Source organism: Ursus arctos, unplaced genomic scaffold (genome assembly GCF_023065955.2).
Source record: "Ursus arctos isolate Adak ecotype North America unplaced genomic scaffold, UrsArc2.0 scaffold_2, whole genome shotgun sequence".
NCBI lineage: Eukaryota > Metazoa > Chordata > Mammalia > Carnivora > Ursidae > Ursus > Ursus arctos.
In genome coordinates, this window is record NW_026622874.1 from 94,039,326 (window position 1) to 94,053,186 (window position 13,861).

General features: G+C 39.9%; 1 protein-coding gene across 6 annotated transcripts in view; it reads right to left on the bottom strand.

The window, feature by feature from the left end:
* The window catches only part of GTF2I (general transcription factor IIi), a 98,287-nt gene that overhangs the window by 26,298 nt on the left and 58,128 nt on the right, over nt 1–13,861 (bottom strand). For all 6 annotated transcript variants that reach the window (XM_026515952.4, XM_026515953.4, XM_026515955.4 and 3 more), the window contains 5 exons: nt 10,058–10,168; nt 8,695–8,760; nt 5,483–5,666; nt 2,664–2,722; nt 1,648–1,719 (listed from right to left, as the gene is read on the bottom strand). In XM_026515952.4, coding sequence (XP_026371737.1) covers nt 1,648–1,719; nt 2,664–2,722; nt 5,483–5,666; nt 8,695–8,760; nt 10,058–10,168 — 492 coding nt within the window. The remainder of the gene's footprint in view (nt 1–1,647; nt 1,720–2,663; nt 2,723–5,482; nt 5,667–8,694; nt 8,761–10,057; nt 10,169–13,861) is intronic.

A 13,861-nucleotide genomic window follows, 5' to 3' on the forward strand; every position in this document is an offset into this window, starting at 1 on the left:
ATTCAAGGACAAGTAGATGGTCATAACAACCGGTACGAAGTGAGCCAGTGGGACAGTCCATGATGTGATATTAGAAGGCAGGGTGGCTATGACCAGGGACTGTGGCATTATTCCAAGAACAAAGGGAGGCCATGGAATAGAAAACAGAAAAGGGACATGCCACCATTATATGTTTTTAATGAGATTAAAACCTAGCTGCTTTGTGATTAAAACCGGCTCTGACAACAGTGAGAAGACAGCAGCAGAGAAGGAAAGGGTAGGGATTTGGGGTGGGCTAAAGTCCGGCCAGCAGGAAGCCTTGTGAGAATCAAGAAATCCTGGGTGACTCCCAGGTCTTTAGCTGGGACAATGGAAGAGAGGGTGGTGCCCCGGATGGTTGGGGAAAGTAACATGTTGCAGAGGTGACAAAGATCCTAATGAGGACATGTGAAGTCTGCAGAGGTACCAAACAGGCGGGGGAAAAATAAAAGTTCTGATGTCAAATGGGAGTTTCCAGCACTAGAAACTTAAATGCAAAAGCCATCAGGAAATAGAGAATCTACTATGTTCATGACGTGAGATGGGAGGGACTGGCTGCCGAGAGCACACAGCAGGGAAGGAGACAAAGGACTCCACAACTGCGAGATGCCCAGCGTTGTCCAGCGACACTGGGTCAGAGTCACTCAGGAAAAGAGCTCGTGCCTCTGCTATGTGGTTCTCTCTCCTCTGGTATGGGTCTAAAACTCTGCAGGATTGACATATGTATATTCACCAATGAAAGAAAACTGGAGGTGACACACCGGTCAGAACAGCTGAAATGAACAAGTCAGGTAATGACAGATGTTGGTGAGGATGTGGAGAGAGGGGAACTCTCCTACACTGCTGGTGGGAATGCAAGCTGGTGCAGCCAACTCTGGAAAAGAGTACGGAGGGTCCCCAAGACGCTGAAAATAGAGCTGCCCTATGAACCAGTAATTTCACTACTGGGGCTTTCCCCCAAAGATACAAATGTAGTGAACCGAAGGGGTACCTGCACCCCAATGTTGACAGCAGCAACGTCCACAATAGCCAAACTGTGGAAAGAGCCCAGACACCTATCGACAGATGAATGGATAAAGAAGATGTGGGTAGGGGGGTGGGGTGTGTGTGTGTGTGTGTGTGTGTGTGTATGGAATATTACTCAGCCATCAAAAAAATTGAGATCTTGCCATTTATGAACTAAAGGGTCTCATGCTGAGCGAAATAAATCAATCAGTGAAAGACAATTATCGTATGGTCTCACTCATATATGGAATTTAAGAAACAAAATAGGATCGTAAGGGAGGGGAGGAAAAAATTAAATTAGACGGAATCAGAGAGGGAGACAAACTATAAGAGACCCTTAATCACAGGAAACAAATAGAGGGTTGCTGGTATGGAGGGGGTGAGGGATGGACATTAAACAGGGCATGTGATGTAATGAGCACTGGGTGTTATGTAAGACTGATGAATCACTGAACTCTTCCTCTGAAACTAAAAATTCATTATATGTTGATTAATCGAATTTTTTTTAAAAAGGGGATAAAAGAAAACTGGAGGTGAATCATTTCACTGTATTTACTTTCTCAAAGCAAAATGTGGAAAACTTATTCTGCAATATACTTTGGTTGTGGAAGAAATCAGACTTACCAAATTTTTTGCAGAAAAGCTGATCTACCATCTTTCGCAATTTAGTGATTCTGGCATACCACTCCTCCTTCACTGTAAGAATAACAAACACACAAATTTGCTCAAATTGGTGGCAGTACTAAACTAGGTTAAGTATTATGATTTTTTTTTTTTTTAAGTTTATTTAAGTAAGCTCTACACCAATGTGGGGCTCAAACTCACGACTCTGACAGATCAGGAGTCGCCAGGCGCCCCTGTTGTAAGATTATTTCTAAGATTTCAGAATGTGTTTCTTAAAAACAGTGCTGACACCGAATAAAAAGAACAAAAACAAATGAAACAATGACAAAATGGAAATTAATAACTGAGGAGTAATGTCACAGGTACTCTCAAGGGTCATGATCATAGCTCGGAAACAGCAGAGTTCAGTGCACCGAACAGCAGCCTGGAGGTGAGCTCCAGGACGGTACATTTAGGGATAGGATAATGCTGGCAAGCCTTCCATCGCACGAACTCGAAGTGATAGGACTTGTATTATCTAACCCCACCCGCAGCCCTCCAGAGCCAAAGGCAGTAAGAGAGCAAGTCACAAATGTATTTCCCCCAAAACACGTCTCACAAACAAGTGATGATACCCAGGGCTCTGTGCTCTGAGAAGGAAGCCCCTTTATGTCCTGTGGACAATGACAGGGGATGACTCAGGTGACTAATGCAGGCCTGGCTAACAGACTTGCTGTCTCAGAAGTAGAGCGGCCTTAGCTCTCAGTCCACCCAGCAGTGTGATGTCTGCACTTATTTATAATGGATTATCAGGAAGAACAGGAGTTTATTCTTCTAGAGAGCAGAGAATAGTATTTCAATATTCTGTATTTCTTGTATATGATGTTCTGATTTGACACATTTTTAAAAAAGTAACCTCTATGGCCAACGAGGGGCTTGAACTCACAACCCCGAGATCAAGAGTTGTGTGCTCTACCAACTGAGCCAGCCAGGGACCCCACTATGACACACAGTTAGAAACAAGACAGGAGACCTACCTCCTGAAGCTGGTTTATCAAGCTGTAAGTCTTCACGTGTTGAATTCAGAAGTTCATGTCTGCAAGGTGAGAAAAAGTACTACGTATTTACCAGGTTAACACTTAGCGAAAGCAGGAACTACTAGTACTTATTTGATACTCGGTCATGAAGGCAGTTTGAAAAAGAGGAGACACTCAGAACTCTTGAGCACAATTAAATCCTCGTTTCTGGAGATTTCAGAGAGTAATAAAACCAAATGGTAACTGCAAATTGTTTCATAAGGTGCGTCTTGGAGCATGTGTCCTTCACGGAAAACGTTCACTTTGCAATCCAAAGATATCTTATAAAAGTGGAACACCAAAAGAAGAGAACCACAAAACTTTTTAATGAGAACCTTTAATTTTACATTATACTCAAAACCACCTCACTTAAACACATCTCTAAATTGGTTATACAAATCCTAAATATATTTCAATATTAACACATCTGTAAGACAGATTACATGTTTATTTTGTAATAACAAAACTGCCCAGAAAACATGATTTCTAGATCAAAGAATTTTCACAGTCTAACTTATATAGCCCATCATTCCTTTCTTTTTTTTTTTTTTTTTAAAGATTTTACTTATTTATTTGACAGAGAGAGTGACAGCCAGTGAGAGAGGGAACAAAAGCAGGGGGAGTGGGAGAGGAAGAAGCAGGCTCCCAGCGGAGGAGCCTGATGTGGGGCTCGATCCCGGAACGTCAGGATCACGCCCTGAGCCGAAGGCAGACACCTAACAACTGCGCCACCCAGGTACCCCAATATATATAAAAATTCTATATAACAAATCTATAAAATAAATTCTATATTTTAAATATTTTGTTATTTAAAAATGAATTTAAGGGGTGCCTGGGTAGCGCAGTCGTTAAAGCGTCTGCCTTCGGCTCAGGGCGTGATCCCGGCATTCCGGGATCGAGTCCCACATCGGGCTCCTCGGCTGGGAGCCTGCTTCTTCCTCTCCCACTCCCCTGCTGTGTTCCCTCTCTCACTGGCTGTCTCTCTGTCACATAAATAAATAAAATCTTTAAAAAAAAAAAAATGAATTTAAAACCTCTAATATTAAAAGCACAATTTAATAAAATGACAGTGCAAAAGTTTTCTTAAACTTACTAATGAATCAATGTGTAGGGGGAAGGGGGATGCTTATTGATGGTTCTTGGCTAGGGCTTTAGAACAAGCCTATTTGGTTGACAATTCAATTTCCTGAGCCACTAGATCTCGAAACTAAAAATTTATTTGCAACAAGTTCCTCTCTGTGGAGGACAGCTCACTTATTATCTTGAGGTACCTCTTGGGTCTTTTTCATGCTTAGTTAAATCTTAAAAGCTATCATTCCCTTACTGAATACCAATACAGATGCAAGCATGCTTGGTTGTAATCTTTGATCCAAGTGGTTGTTAAATTCCCATTTTTTCAGCAGTACCAGAGTGTTCCCGAAGTAATGAAGTTGAATACTTCTGCAAATGATAATATTATTATTCCACTACTGATTTTTTTTTCAGGTTTATTTTATTTGAGAGCAAGCAAGCAAGTGCAGTGGCAGGGGGCAGAGGGAGGGAGGGAAAGAGAAGCATAAGCAGACTCTGTGCAGAGCCCAAGGCGGGACTTGATCTCAGGACCCTGAGATCACGATCAGAGCAAAACCAAGAGTCAGAAACTTAACCAACTCTGCCACCCAGGAGTCCCTATTCCATTCCTTTCATTTACTTTACTGTTTATAGTTCAAGAGATGTCAGAAAAAAGTTTAAAAATCAGTTATAATATGCACACAGTTCAAAAAGACTCATTCCCAATAGGAGGACTTAAAACGAAAATGAAAGCTGTATCTTTCAGCAGAAGCAAACCCATCGCCCCTCCTTGGGGCCCGAGTACTGCTTGGTCTAAACCCATAATGGTTTATCTTTCTCATGCTTGTACCTGGTTGAGGAATAAGCACTTGACAGAATTCTAACCAGAGAAGAGTTAAGGCCACCTTCCAAGAGAAACAAACATAGGTAGCTGCTGTCTCTCCTCTACACCCTGCCTGGCTGTGGGCCTGAATTACTGCATCGAGCACACTACTGGTCTAAGGAAACTAGCAGCACAAGGAGGGAAGAATCCGAAGAATAAAAGCAGAGCCCCACGTACCAGTTTTAATCATCCTACCTCTGACCTCTTTGTGATGCAAGCATTTTACTACATGACGCCGACTGACAAGGATTTTTGTCCCTTCCTGCTGCAGATCCTAACTGCTACCCTACCCTTTCCATGTCAGAAAGTCTCTATTTGGGGCGCCTGGGTGGCTCAGGTGGTTAAGGGCCCCACTCTTGGTTTTGGCTCTGGTCGTGATCTCAGGGTTGTGAGATCGAGCCCCATGTCCGGCTCCACACCCAGCGCCAGAGTCTGCTTGAGAGCCGTGCTCTCTCTAAAATAAATAAATAAATCTTTAAAAAAATTTTCAGACCTAACAACAAGACACTGTTTATAGATACTGACTGGTACGACATTGCTTTTTTAAATATTATACTGATCCATTGATACTCTATTCCTTTCTTTAGCCGACTCAGCAGAAAACTGGAGCAAGAGAAGGGCAGCTATACATCAATCACATATGGGCAAATATTCGTGTTCCAAAAGCCAAGTCTGGGCATGACCAAGAAAATCCTGTCCACAGAGACACATTAAAATGTGGTAGATAAAATAAATATATAACTCAAATTTAATTAGAATACAGCCCTAGAGGTTAATGGACACTTGACAACACTATAAAACAATGCACTAAACAAGAACAAAGACAAGAGTCCAAAGAGCGTCTTACTTCTTAATCACAAAACGAATCCTTTCCTTTGCCAGTAATATCCTCTCAAGGCGAGGAATTCCGTAAGTAGATGGCCTTCTAAAAGGAATTCCTTCCGGAAGTCCTTCTACATAAAGATCTTCAACGTGTGACTGGAAAAGAGGGTATGGGATCGTCACAGGACCTTTGGCTTTTATAGCTTGAGCTTTAAGGATAAAAAGAGAAAGGAAAAATCATTAATTGACAGGGATTAACCACACAGTTTATACAAAAGTAACTGAATACACACTGCTCTGTAACTTTTCTATCTTTATCTTTGCTTCTGTTTCCTGTAACTGAATCACAAGAAAAGTAATACAAAGGAACTAAAAGAAAAAGAACACCAACGATGCCAGTACTCTAACTAAATCTGCAATCAAATAATGTATTATTTTGGGGTAATGCAGATGCAGCTAGACGTTCTACTGAAATCTGAAGAACGTACGATCCAGAGAAACATACCAGTTCATATCAGCTAATACATACAGTATTTACAGGAAGACAAGTAGCATTTTTCAATGATAAACATTAGTGTAAAAAGGATTTTTTTTAAATAAAATAACAGAAGCAGAAGATTTTTCTGAATTGTAAAGATTCTGCTACAGTTTATCTGCCCAGAGGTAAAATAATGCAGCAGCTGCAAAAGGTCAAAAGCATGGGGAGTCTCAAGATTCAAATATAACGAGAAGACCTTAGTGAGTTTGTCAAACTAGAAAGGGTCAGATTCTCTGAACAACAGGGTACATCTGAACACCACTGGGTATTACATGTCATGTTTTCAGGTATGATAATGGAACTGAGATTAAGACGGTTCTTTCCCCTCACCCAACTCCCAATTTTGCACTGTTTGTTTGCAAAGTAAGCTTTATGCCCAATGTTGGGCTTGAACTCACAACCCAGAGAGATCAAGAGTCGCCTGCTCTGCTGACTGAGCCAGCCAGGCGCCCCTCAACTCCCCATTTTGAAATGTGCACTTCTTAGAGCTGAAATGACAGGATGTCTAGGACTCTGCAGTTTTAAAATATGCCTGCATCTTGGGGCGCCTGGGTGGCGCAGTCGTTAAGCATCTGCCTTCGGCTCAGGGCGTGATCCCGGCGTTCTGGGATCGAGTCCCACATAGGGCTCCTCCGCTGGGAGCCTGCTTCTTCCTCTCCCACTCCCCTGCTGTGTTCCCTCTCTCGCTGGCTGTCTGTCACATAAATAAAATCTTTAAAAAATAATAATAAATAAAATAGAATATGCCTGCATCAAAAAGAGATGGGACAGGAGAGAGAGGACAAGAGGGAAAATACTGTAATGTTAAAATAAAGGTTGTTGAATCTGGGTAATGGATACTTAAAGGGTCTCTGTATCATTTACTTTTGTTTGGAAATTTTCATAATATAAAGGTTTTAAAAAGCATTGTTTAAGCTCCCCCACAACAGAGGCACATTTACAGATACTATCAAAAATTCCACAGTGAAACCTTCTGATACTGAGTCAATTGACGACAAAAGTTCTAGGACGCAGAGCAGACAGACATCTATCCCTTTTCTTCCAAAGACCTCTACTTCACTTAATGAGCACAGCACCACTATGGAAAAAGCTTTCTAGTGGGTGTGCCGCAAGAATAGCAGGTGAGCTACTGACCTGGCCAAAAAGGCCCCAAAAGCCCCAAAGCAGAAAGGACTCTGTGACCACCCCGTGCTCCCTCCTTCTCCCAGAAGAATCCCCCTTCATCAGAACAGCCGCCCTTCCTTACTAGTATTTTATGTATGTCTGTTTGTTAAACATTAATACGTGCACTGAAGTTGCCAGTGGACCACAGTACACACTAGCGCTGAGTTACAGTCAACATCCTTTGTGGACATACTGCATCTGAAAATCCTATTCACATAACAAAGAAAACATCTTCCCCTAAGGCTATCACCATTAAAATGGTTTCCATTTGAAAAATGTGAATATTGTTCTTATGATCTCACAATAGTAGGAAAATATTATTTTCTTATATGCAAAATAATGAAATAAATCACCATCATGACAAAAGCAAAAACATAATCTTTGTTTCCCTTTATGAGAAGCACTGAGATTTATAAAACTGTCCTAACAGTAAATTATTTTTACTCTATAAACAGTACTACAGAAGTATATAATAACAAAAGTATAAACAAAAAGCACTTAAACAATGTACTTATGTGCCACCTACGACAGACACTATGCTGTCTATCTTACCAAATCTTCCTAACAGATCCTCAGAGTGGATGAAGAGAAAGGGCCGGGCGTTGTGTCCCCAGGGCCTGTAACCTTACCAGCACAGGACAGTGCTGAATATAGAAGAAGTCCTGGGAGTTTCTGCTTTGAAGTGGACCAATTAAGACCACAGGGAAAACGCTATGGGCACTGGAGAGAGAGAGGGCTACTAGGACAGCCTTAAGGAAAAGTTACTGAATTCGTTACTGAATTTACTCTCATTCCGAATCGTCAGATGGGTCGGCTGTCATCCATGAAAAATGGTACAGGAGCCATCACTTCAAGTTTAGTAAAGTAAATAATGCCAGTGCAGTCTATCATTTCAGAACTTCACCCAGAGAAACTCAGTGATGCGGGACAGCACACTAACAATAGGATTTTCAAGCGAAAATCCGGTATAATCAGCCCATTTTCCAGATTGTCAGGCCATTGCAAAGTTAAGAATACTCCAAATAAAAACATCATTCAATGAAGGTTGCTATTTTTAGCTGAGCATTTAATATATACCAACCGGTGGTAACGTGGTACTTGTGTCTTTGATCACTACCCTGAAGGCAGATGTAGGACAGAATAATAAAAGAAAAGGGCAAGAGAATTTAAGACCTAACTTAACCAATTACATACCAATTGTCAAGAAAATAAGGACACAAGATGAATACTGGACTTAACACAGCAGATGAAGAAAGACTAATTACTGGAAAAGCTCATCTTCAATTTCATCTCCCAAAGGAACATGTTGAAGGGTTAAAAGAAATGCTAATTGGTAATCACAGAAAGAAAACTTTCCTGAAGTGTCACAGTAATCTAGGAGACGAGGTTTCTAGTATTTGAACACTCTCCATGACCTTCTGAGGGACCAGTACTTCACTGCAAGAAGTGAACTTTCCTACATTGGATGAAAAGTAACCCCACTGTTAAAAGGCTTATCAACAAATGATTACAAGAATTTCTGATTTTAGACTTACCATATTTTCTTTCAAACAACTCTTCCACTTGTTTCCGTAGATCAGTAATTCGAGCATTCCATTTCTCTGAAAAATTGAGAGTTCAAGTTACATCTAAACAATAAATCCCTTTTTGGGGGCACTATCGTATTACAATGACCCAACATTTAATGACATATTTTCTACATAATATATACTAACTTTGTTTACATTAAGTAATCTCTATGCCCAACATGAGACTTGAACTCACGACCTCACCAAGATCAAAAGTCACACATTCTACTTACCGAGTCAGCCAGGTGCACCCATCCTAATTTTTAATAATCCAACTCCCTCTATGTACCTTTACTGCTTTCTTAAGAACTTTCCCTTTTTTGTGCTTCTTAGAATTGGGCCAATGAGAGATTACTAGAGATGTTTTTAAAGTTTATTTTCGAGGGGCACCTGGTGGCTCAGTCAGAAGAACACCCAACTCTTTTGATCTTGGGGTTGTGAGTTCAAGCCCCACATGGGATATAGAGATTACTTAAATAAATAAAAAATTTTAAGAAAAATAAATACAGTTTATTTTCAAAACACTGAGTACCTACTTCTTTTTAGCCTGATAATTTCTAAGAAGGTCAGAAAAGACCAGTCCAATTAAGCAGTACAAAATGGAAGCAAAAAAGAGGAGGTGTCCAAGATCATTCAGGAAACCTTCTAAAGCATGCCTAAGTTGTGTGGAAATAAGTATTTACATACAGTTGCACCTTAAAATAGAGGGCTAAGGACTATAAAATACATGTAAACTTACTACTATCTATATAAAACCAATTTATATCCAACATTTATGATTATGACAAATGAAAATACTAAAAAGCTATTTTTAAAGTGTAGAAGTTAAATGTTCTAACTATTCAAAATATGGATCGCAAATATAATTTGCTCCAATGATATTTTATTTAGCCCCTTCAAAAAGACAGATCATCTCCTGGGGCTTGGTTAGATTAGCTGCTGGCAGTTACACAATACAAGAAAAATCAAAATGTAAAATAGATCTTAAATAAGGAAGGTTTTAAAGCGAAGAAAAATGACCTAATTACTGAGTCATCAAAACACTGATTCAAAGTCTATTACCTGTACTTAACATTAGAGGATGCACTGTCTCACGCTTTGGTCAACCCACACTATGCTTCAACAGTGTCTGTGAGCTTGCTTCAAACTGTCTTGGTTTTCCTCACATTAGAATCTAAGGCAGTAATGTATTTTAAAGTATCTCCCCCTCTCCTGCCCCCAAACATACACACACACACACACACACACGAATGGCTCTAAGTTTTAGGAGAAAAAGGAAATGTGTGAAAGGAAAGAAAGCAAAGGGGCCTGCATCTGAGCGAGAACCTACCGAAGTTGAACTCCCTCACTTTCCGCTTCCCAGCATTGGCGGGCTCCGTGGCCGGTGGCTGGGGGGGCTCGCTGCTCTTTGGTCTCTTGGTAGGTGGAGAATAATCATCATCTTGAAAAAGAAAATTGTCATCACTGGAGGAAAAGTCTGAGTGAGTTCCGACTACCGTCTGTTCAATTCTCAACATTCAAAAGACAGGGGCCTTTACATCCGTTTGCAGCCATAATCAGTACTTCTCTATGGTCATTTTAGGCCTACTCCTTCCCAGTTACACCTGCAGTTTTCCTACTCGGAGCGGATGTGCTCGGGGGAATAGTCCTCATTTTCCTTTGCCTTACTTCATCATGTAATTTGAATGACCTCCTCATAAATTTCCCTTCTCCCCTAACTCCTCTTAGCTCATAAGATTACAGTTTAAGTCTCTCAAGAAAAGGGTTTTAACGGAGACAGATACCTACAATTATACAAATATACACGAAAAGAGGGAGGAAATATAGCTTGAAGAGAAAAATATTTCAGCTTATACAAAATCCAAGCATGCACCAACAAGGGAGGGCGGGTAACCGTATGTCGAACACTTTTAACAAACACAAAACATACAGAATTAATGAAATAGGGCTACGTTATTTATGAAACAGATAATGCTGACGGAGTCAACACAAAACCCAGCAGAAACGAGCAAGAAGGCATTGAAGTACAGAATGAAGACTACTTCAGACGTTTGTAGTGCGAGTTCAGGCTACTGCATGTCCTGCAGCTCAACCCCGCTAGAAAACTTCACCTAATGCTAAAATTCAGGACATCTGGATAAAATACGAAAAGCTACCAATGTCATCTTTTCCTAGAACCCTGAAAATGTCACGTGGCACAATACTAGGCTTTCTGCTCAAACATCATCCATAAATTATTAAAAATATCACTTCAAGAAATCTCCACTTGAAACTCAATACGGGGATAGAAAAGACATAATCACTGTGTTAGACAATCACAAAAAAATGCCATTCAGGTACTACAGGTCACCCTTCTAGATAATTTGCACTCTCCCCTCGCAGTTCAAGAAATCGGCTTCGCGAACGTTGTGTGACTTCACCTTGTCACGCCGCTCGACAGAGCGCAGCTGAGATCAGACTCTGAGTGTAACTCTTAGCACCAAACTAACATGGCACTCTCCAAGACCTAACAAGAAATCCAAACTCAGCCAAACACACGACGTCACCTGGAGCAACCATACATAACTTCTATGCACTTTGTATATTAATCAAGGGAAAATCTGACCAAAGCCTAAAACACCTGTATGCCATTCCTCTCGGCATCAGAGAACACACTCAGATGCTGTCACCCCAGCTCGCCGACTTCGGGTTCTTCTTCTAATGCCAACAGATAACTCCAGTAACCTGAAATCATTCGCTGATTATTCTAACCAATAAGAGAAAAAGTCACCAATGACACCAACAAGAGGTTAAGTCACATTAGGACCCATTTATGAGCTGAGAAACACCAAAATGCCACGTTTAGGGGATACTGGGAAATGTTACCATATGAACAACTTCTAACTTTCATGTGTTGACTGCCATTGTAGAAACCCTTCCTCAAACCCAGAAAAAAACAAAATCTATAGTAGAAGATTTTAAAATTACAAACTACTACTAAAATAAAACTTGACCATGTCATCTGGGCTTATTAAATTACTACAAGGATTAGTGGTCAAATGGCTATAAAAATGGCCAAAACAGTATAAAAGATTATCAAGTAATTAAATTCAACCTAAAAAGACACATTTGGGAAAACATATCAGGTATCATTAATACGTTTGCCCTTCCATTCTGAAAACGTACTGGAAAAAAACATCTTTTTCCACTTCCAGATTTTTAGAAACCTACAAGTATTTTTATGCTAGTTTGCATAAAGTAAAATGAAAGACACTCGTTTCACCTATGAAGAGTGTCAAACCATTTTGTTTTATTTTAAGTAATCTCTACCCCCAACGTGGGGCTCGAACTCATGAACCCGAGATTGAGAGTGGCATGCTCTACCGGCTGAGCCAGCCAGGCGCCTCATGTCAAAGCATTTTAAATGCTTAATGTTTACGTTTCTTTACAAACGTTAAGCAATGACATGAAAAACAAAAGTACTTTCCCTGTAGGCTAATGTAGCCGATTTCTATAGGTCATCATTTAAACTGATTATTAACTGAATTACATAAAATGAAAACTAATAAAAGAGTGTAAAATTAAGAAGACAAGAGAGCTGGAGGGTGGTAATGAAGAATCCCAGCAATCTATTAAATTAATCTCAACTATAAGCTCTTTGAAACTGAGGCCCAGGGGAAAGGACAAGAGAGCTTTCTTTAGTGTCAAGACTGCTTCAATCAGTCCAACTTTATTTTACAACATAAAGGATTTAATGGGGTAAACATATTTTATAAAAGTAACCTCATTTACCATAAACAGAAAAAAGAACAAAGACAAATCTAGGATAGTATGCGCAAGCAAGCCAAGCGACTGAACAGACTGTAATGTATTAAGAAGTGGTATCCTGTTTCTCCCCAGCGACAAGTTTAAGCTATAAATGTGAACATATACAAAGAGATGAATGTAATTATTTGTGATAATAAAATATCACACCACACATTCTAGTAAAAGACCAACCCATTTCATATATTTACTAATCAATCTTCAGGTGTTTTAAATCCTGTGAAACGTGGAATGAAATCCCAAGAACGGCTATGAACCTGACCGCATCTTCCATAGTCTTTTCCATTCTTTGCTGCAAAAAACTGTAATTTCTTTTGCGAAGGTATGAGAAAATGTTATTCTTGACCTCAAAATCCTTGCCACAAAGGATCAAAATTACTTACTTCTCTGTAGCAAAAATACAAATAAAGCTCTAAGCGTTTGCCTCTTCTGACAGTCGGGTCTGGCAGACAGAACACGGTCACTCTAATTAACCGTGGCATTTCCATATTAGAAGCAACGACTTTTGTGTTAAAAGACACATATTTCAGGAAGCTTCAAATTCAAGCCCAAACTGAAAATGTTTACATCATCAATGCTAAAATCTTTTAAGATAAATTTCGTATCTTAACGTGCAGAAGCTATTATGAGGGAAGAACTAAGTATTATGCTGCCAGTAGTAATACAAGCACCCACCACATCTTGCAAAAAGGCAGCTACTGTCCCTAACTCAAAATGTGTGTTTAGAAAAGCCCGTTCTCCTTTTTGCAACGTATTTATGAATATACCTACAGGACAGCACAGACTTCAGAGCTAAAATTTATTACGGCATCCTGAATGCTGAATGGATTAACAGAATATGAAACAAATCGCCTGCTACTTTTATTTGCAACACAATCCAATAGTAATGTTTTCATCATACAATCTGACACCGATTTTTTAAGAATCGAAATAAACTTGACACTATTATCCCTTCTGAAATTACGCAGAGCCATGAATTACCCTACACATTTCAAATTAACGGATAGCAGCTTTCATCCATGGATCCAGGTCCCAACTCCTCTAAAACTCTAATTTCTACATAAACAATTGGAAGTTCATTACGTGACTCTTTAGCAGCTATAGAATTCAAAACACAAAAACTTCAAATACTAACCTACTCAAGCATCCAGATTCTATGAACGCGCCGGTAACATTTCTAAGATAAGCACAATAATTAAATAATGATGAACAGCAAAGCCTACTTACTGACTCTATTTTCAGAACATACCCAGAATCCACCCACTTTTATCTTCACTGCCTCCGTCCTCTTCTGAAACACCTAGCCTTTGGCCCTGGGTAGCCAAACCAA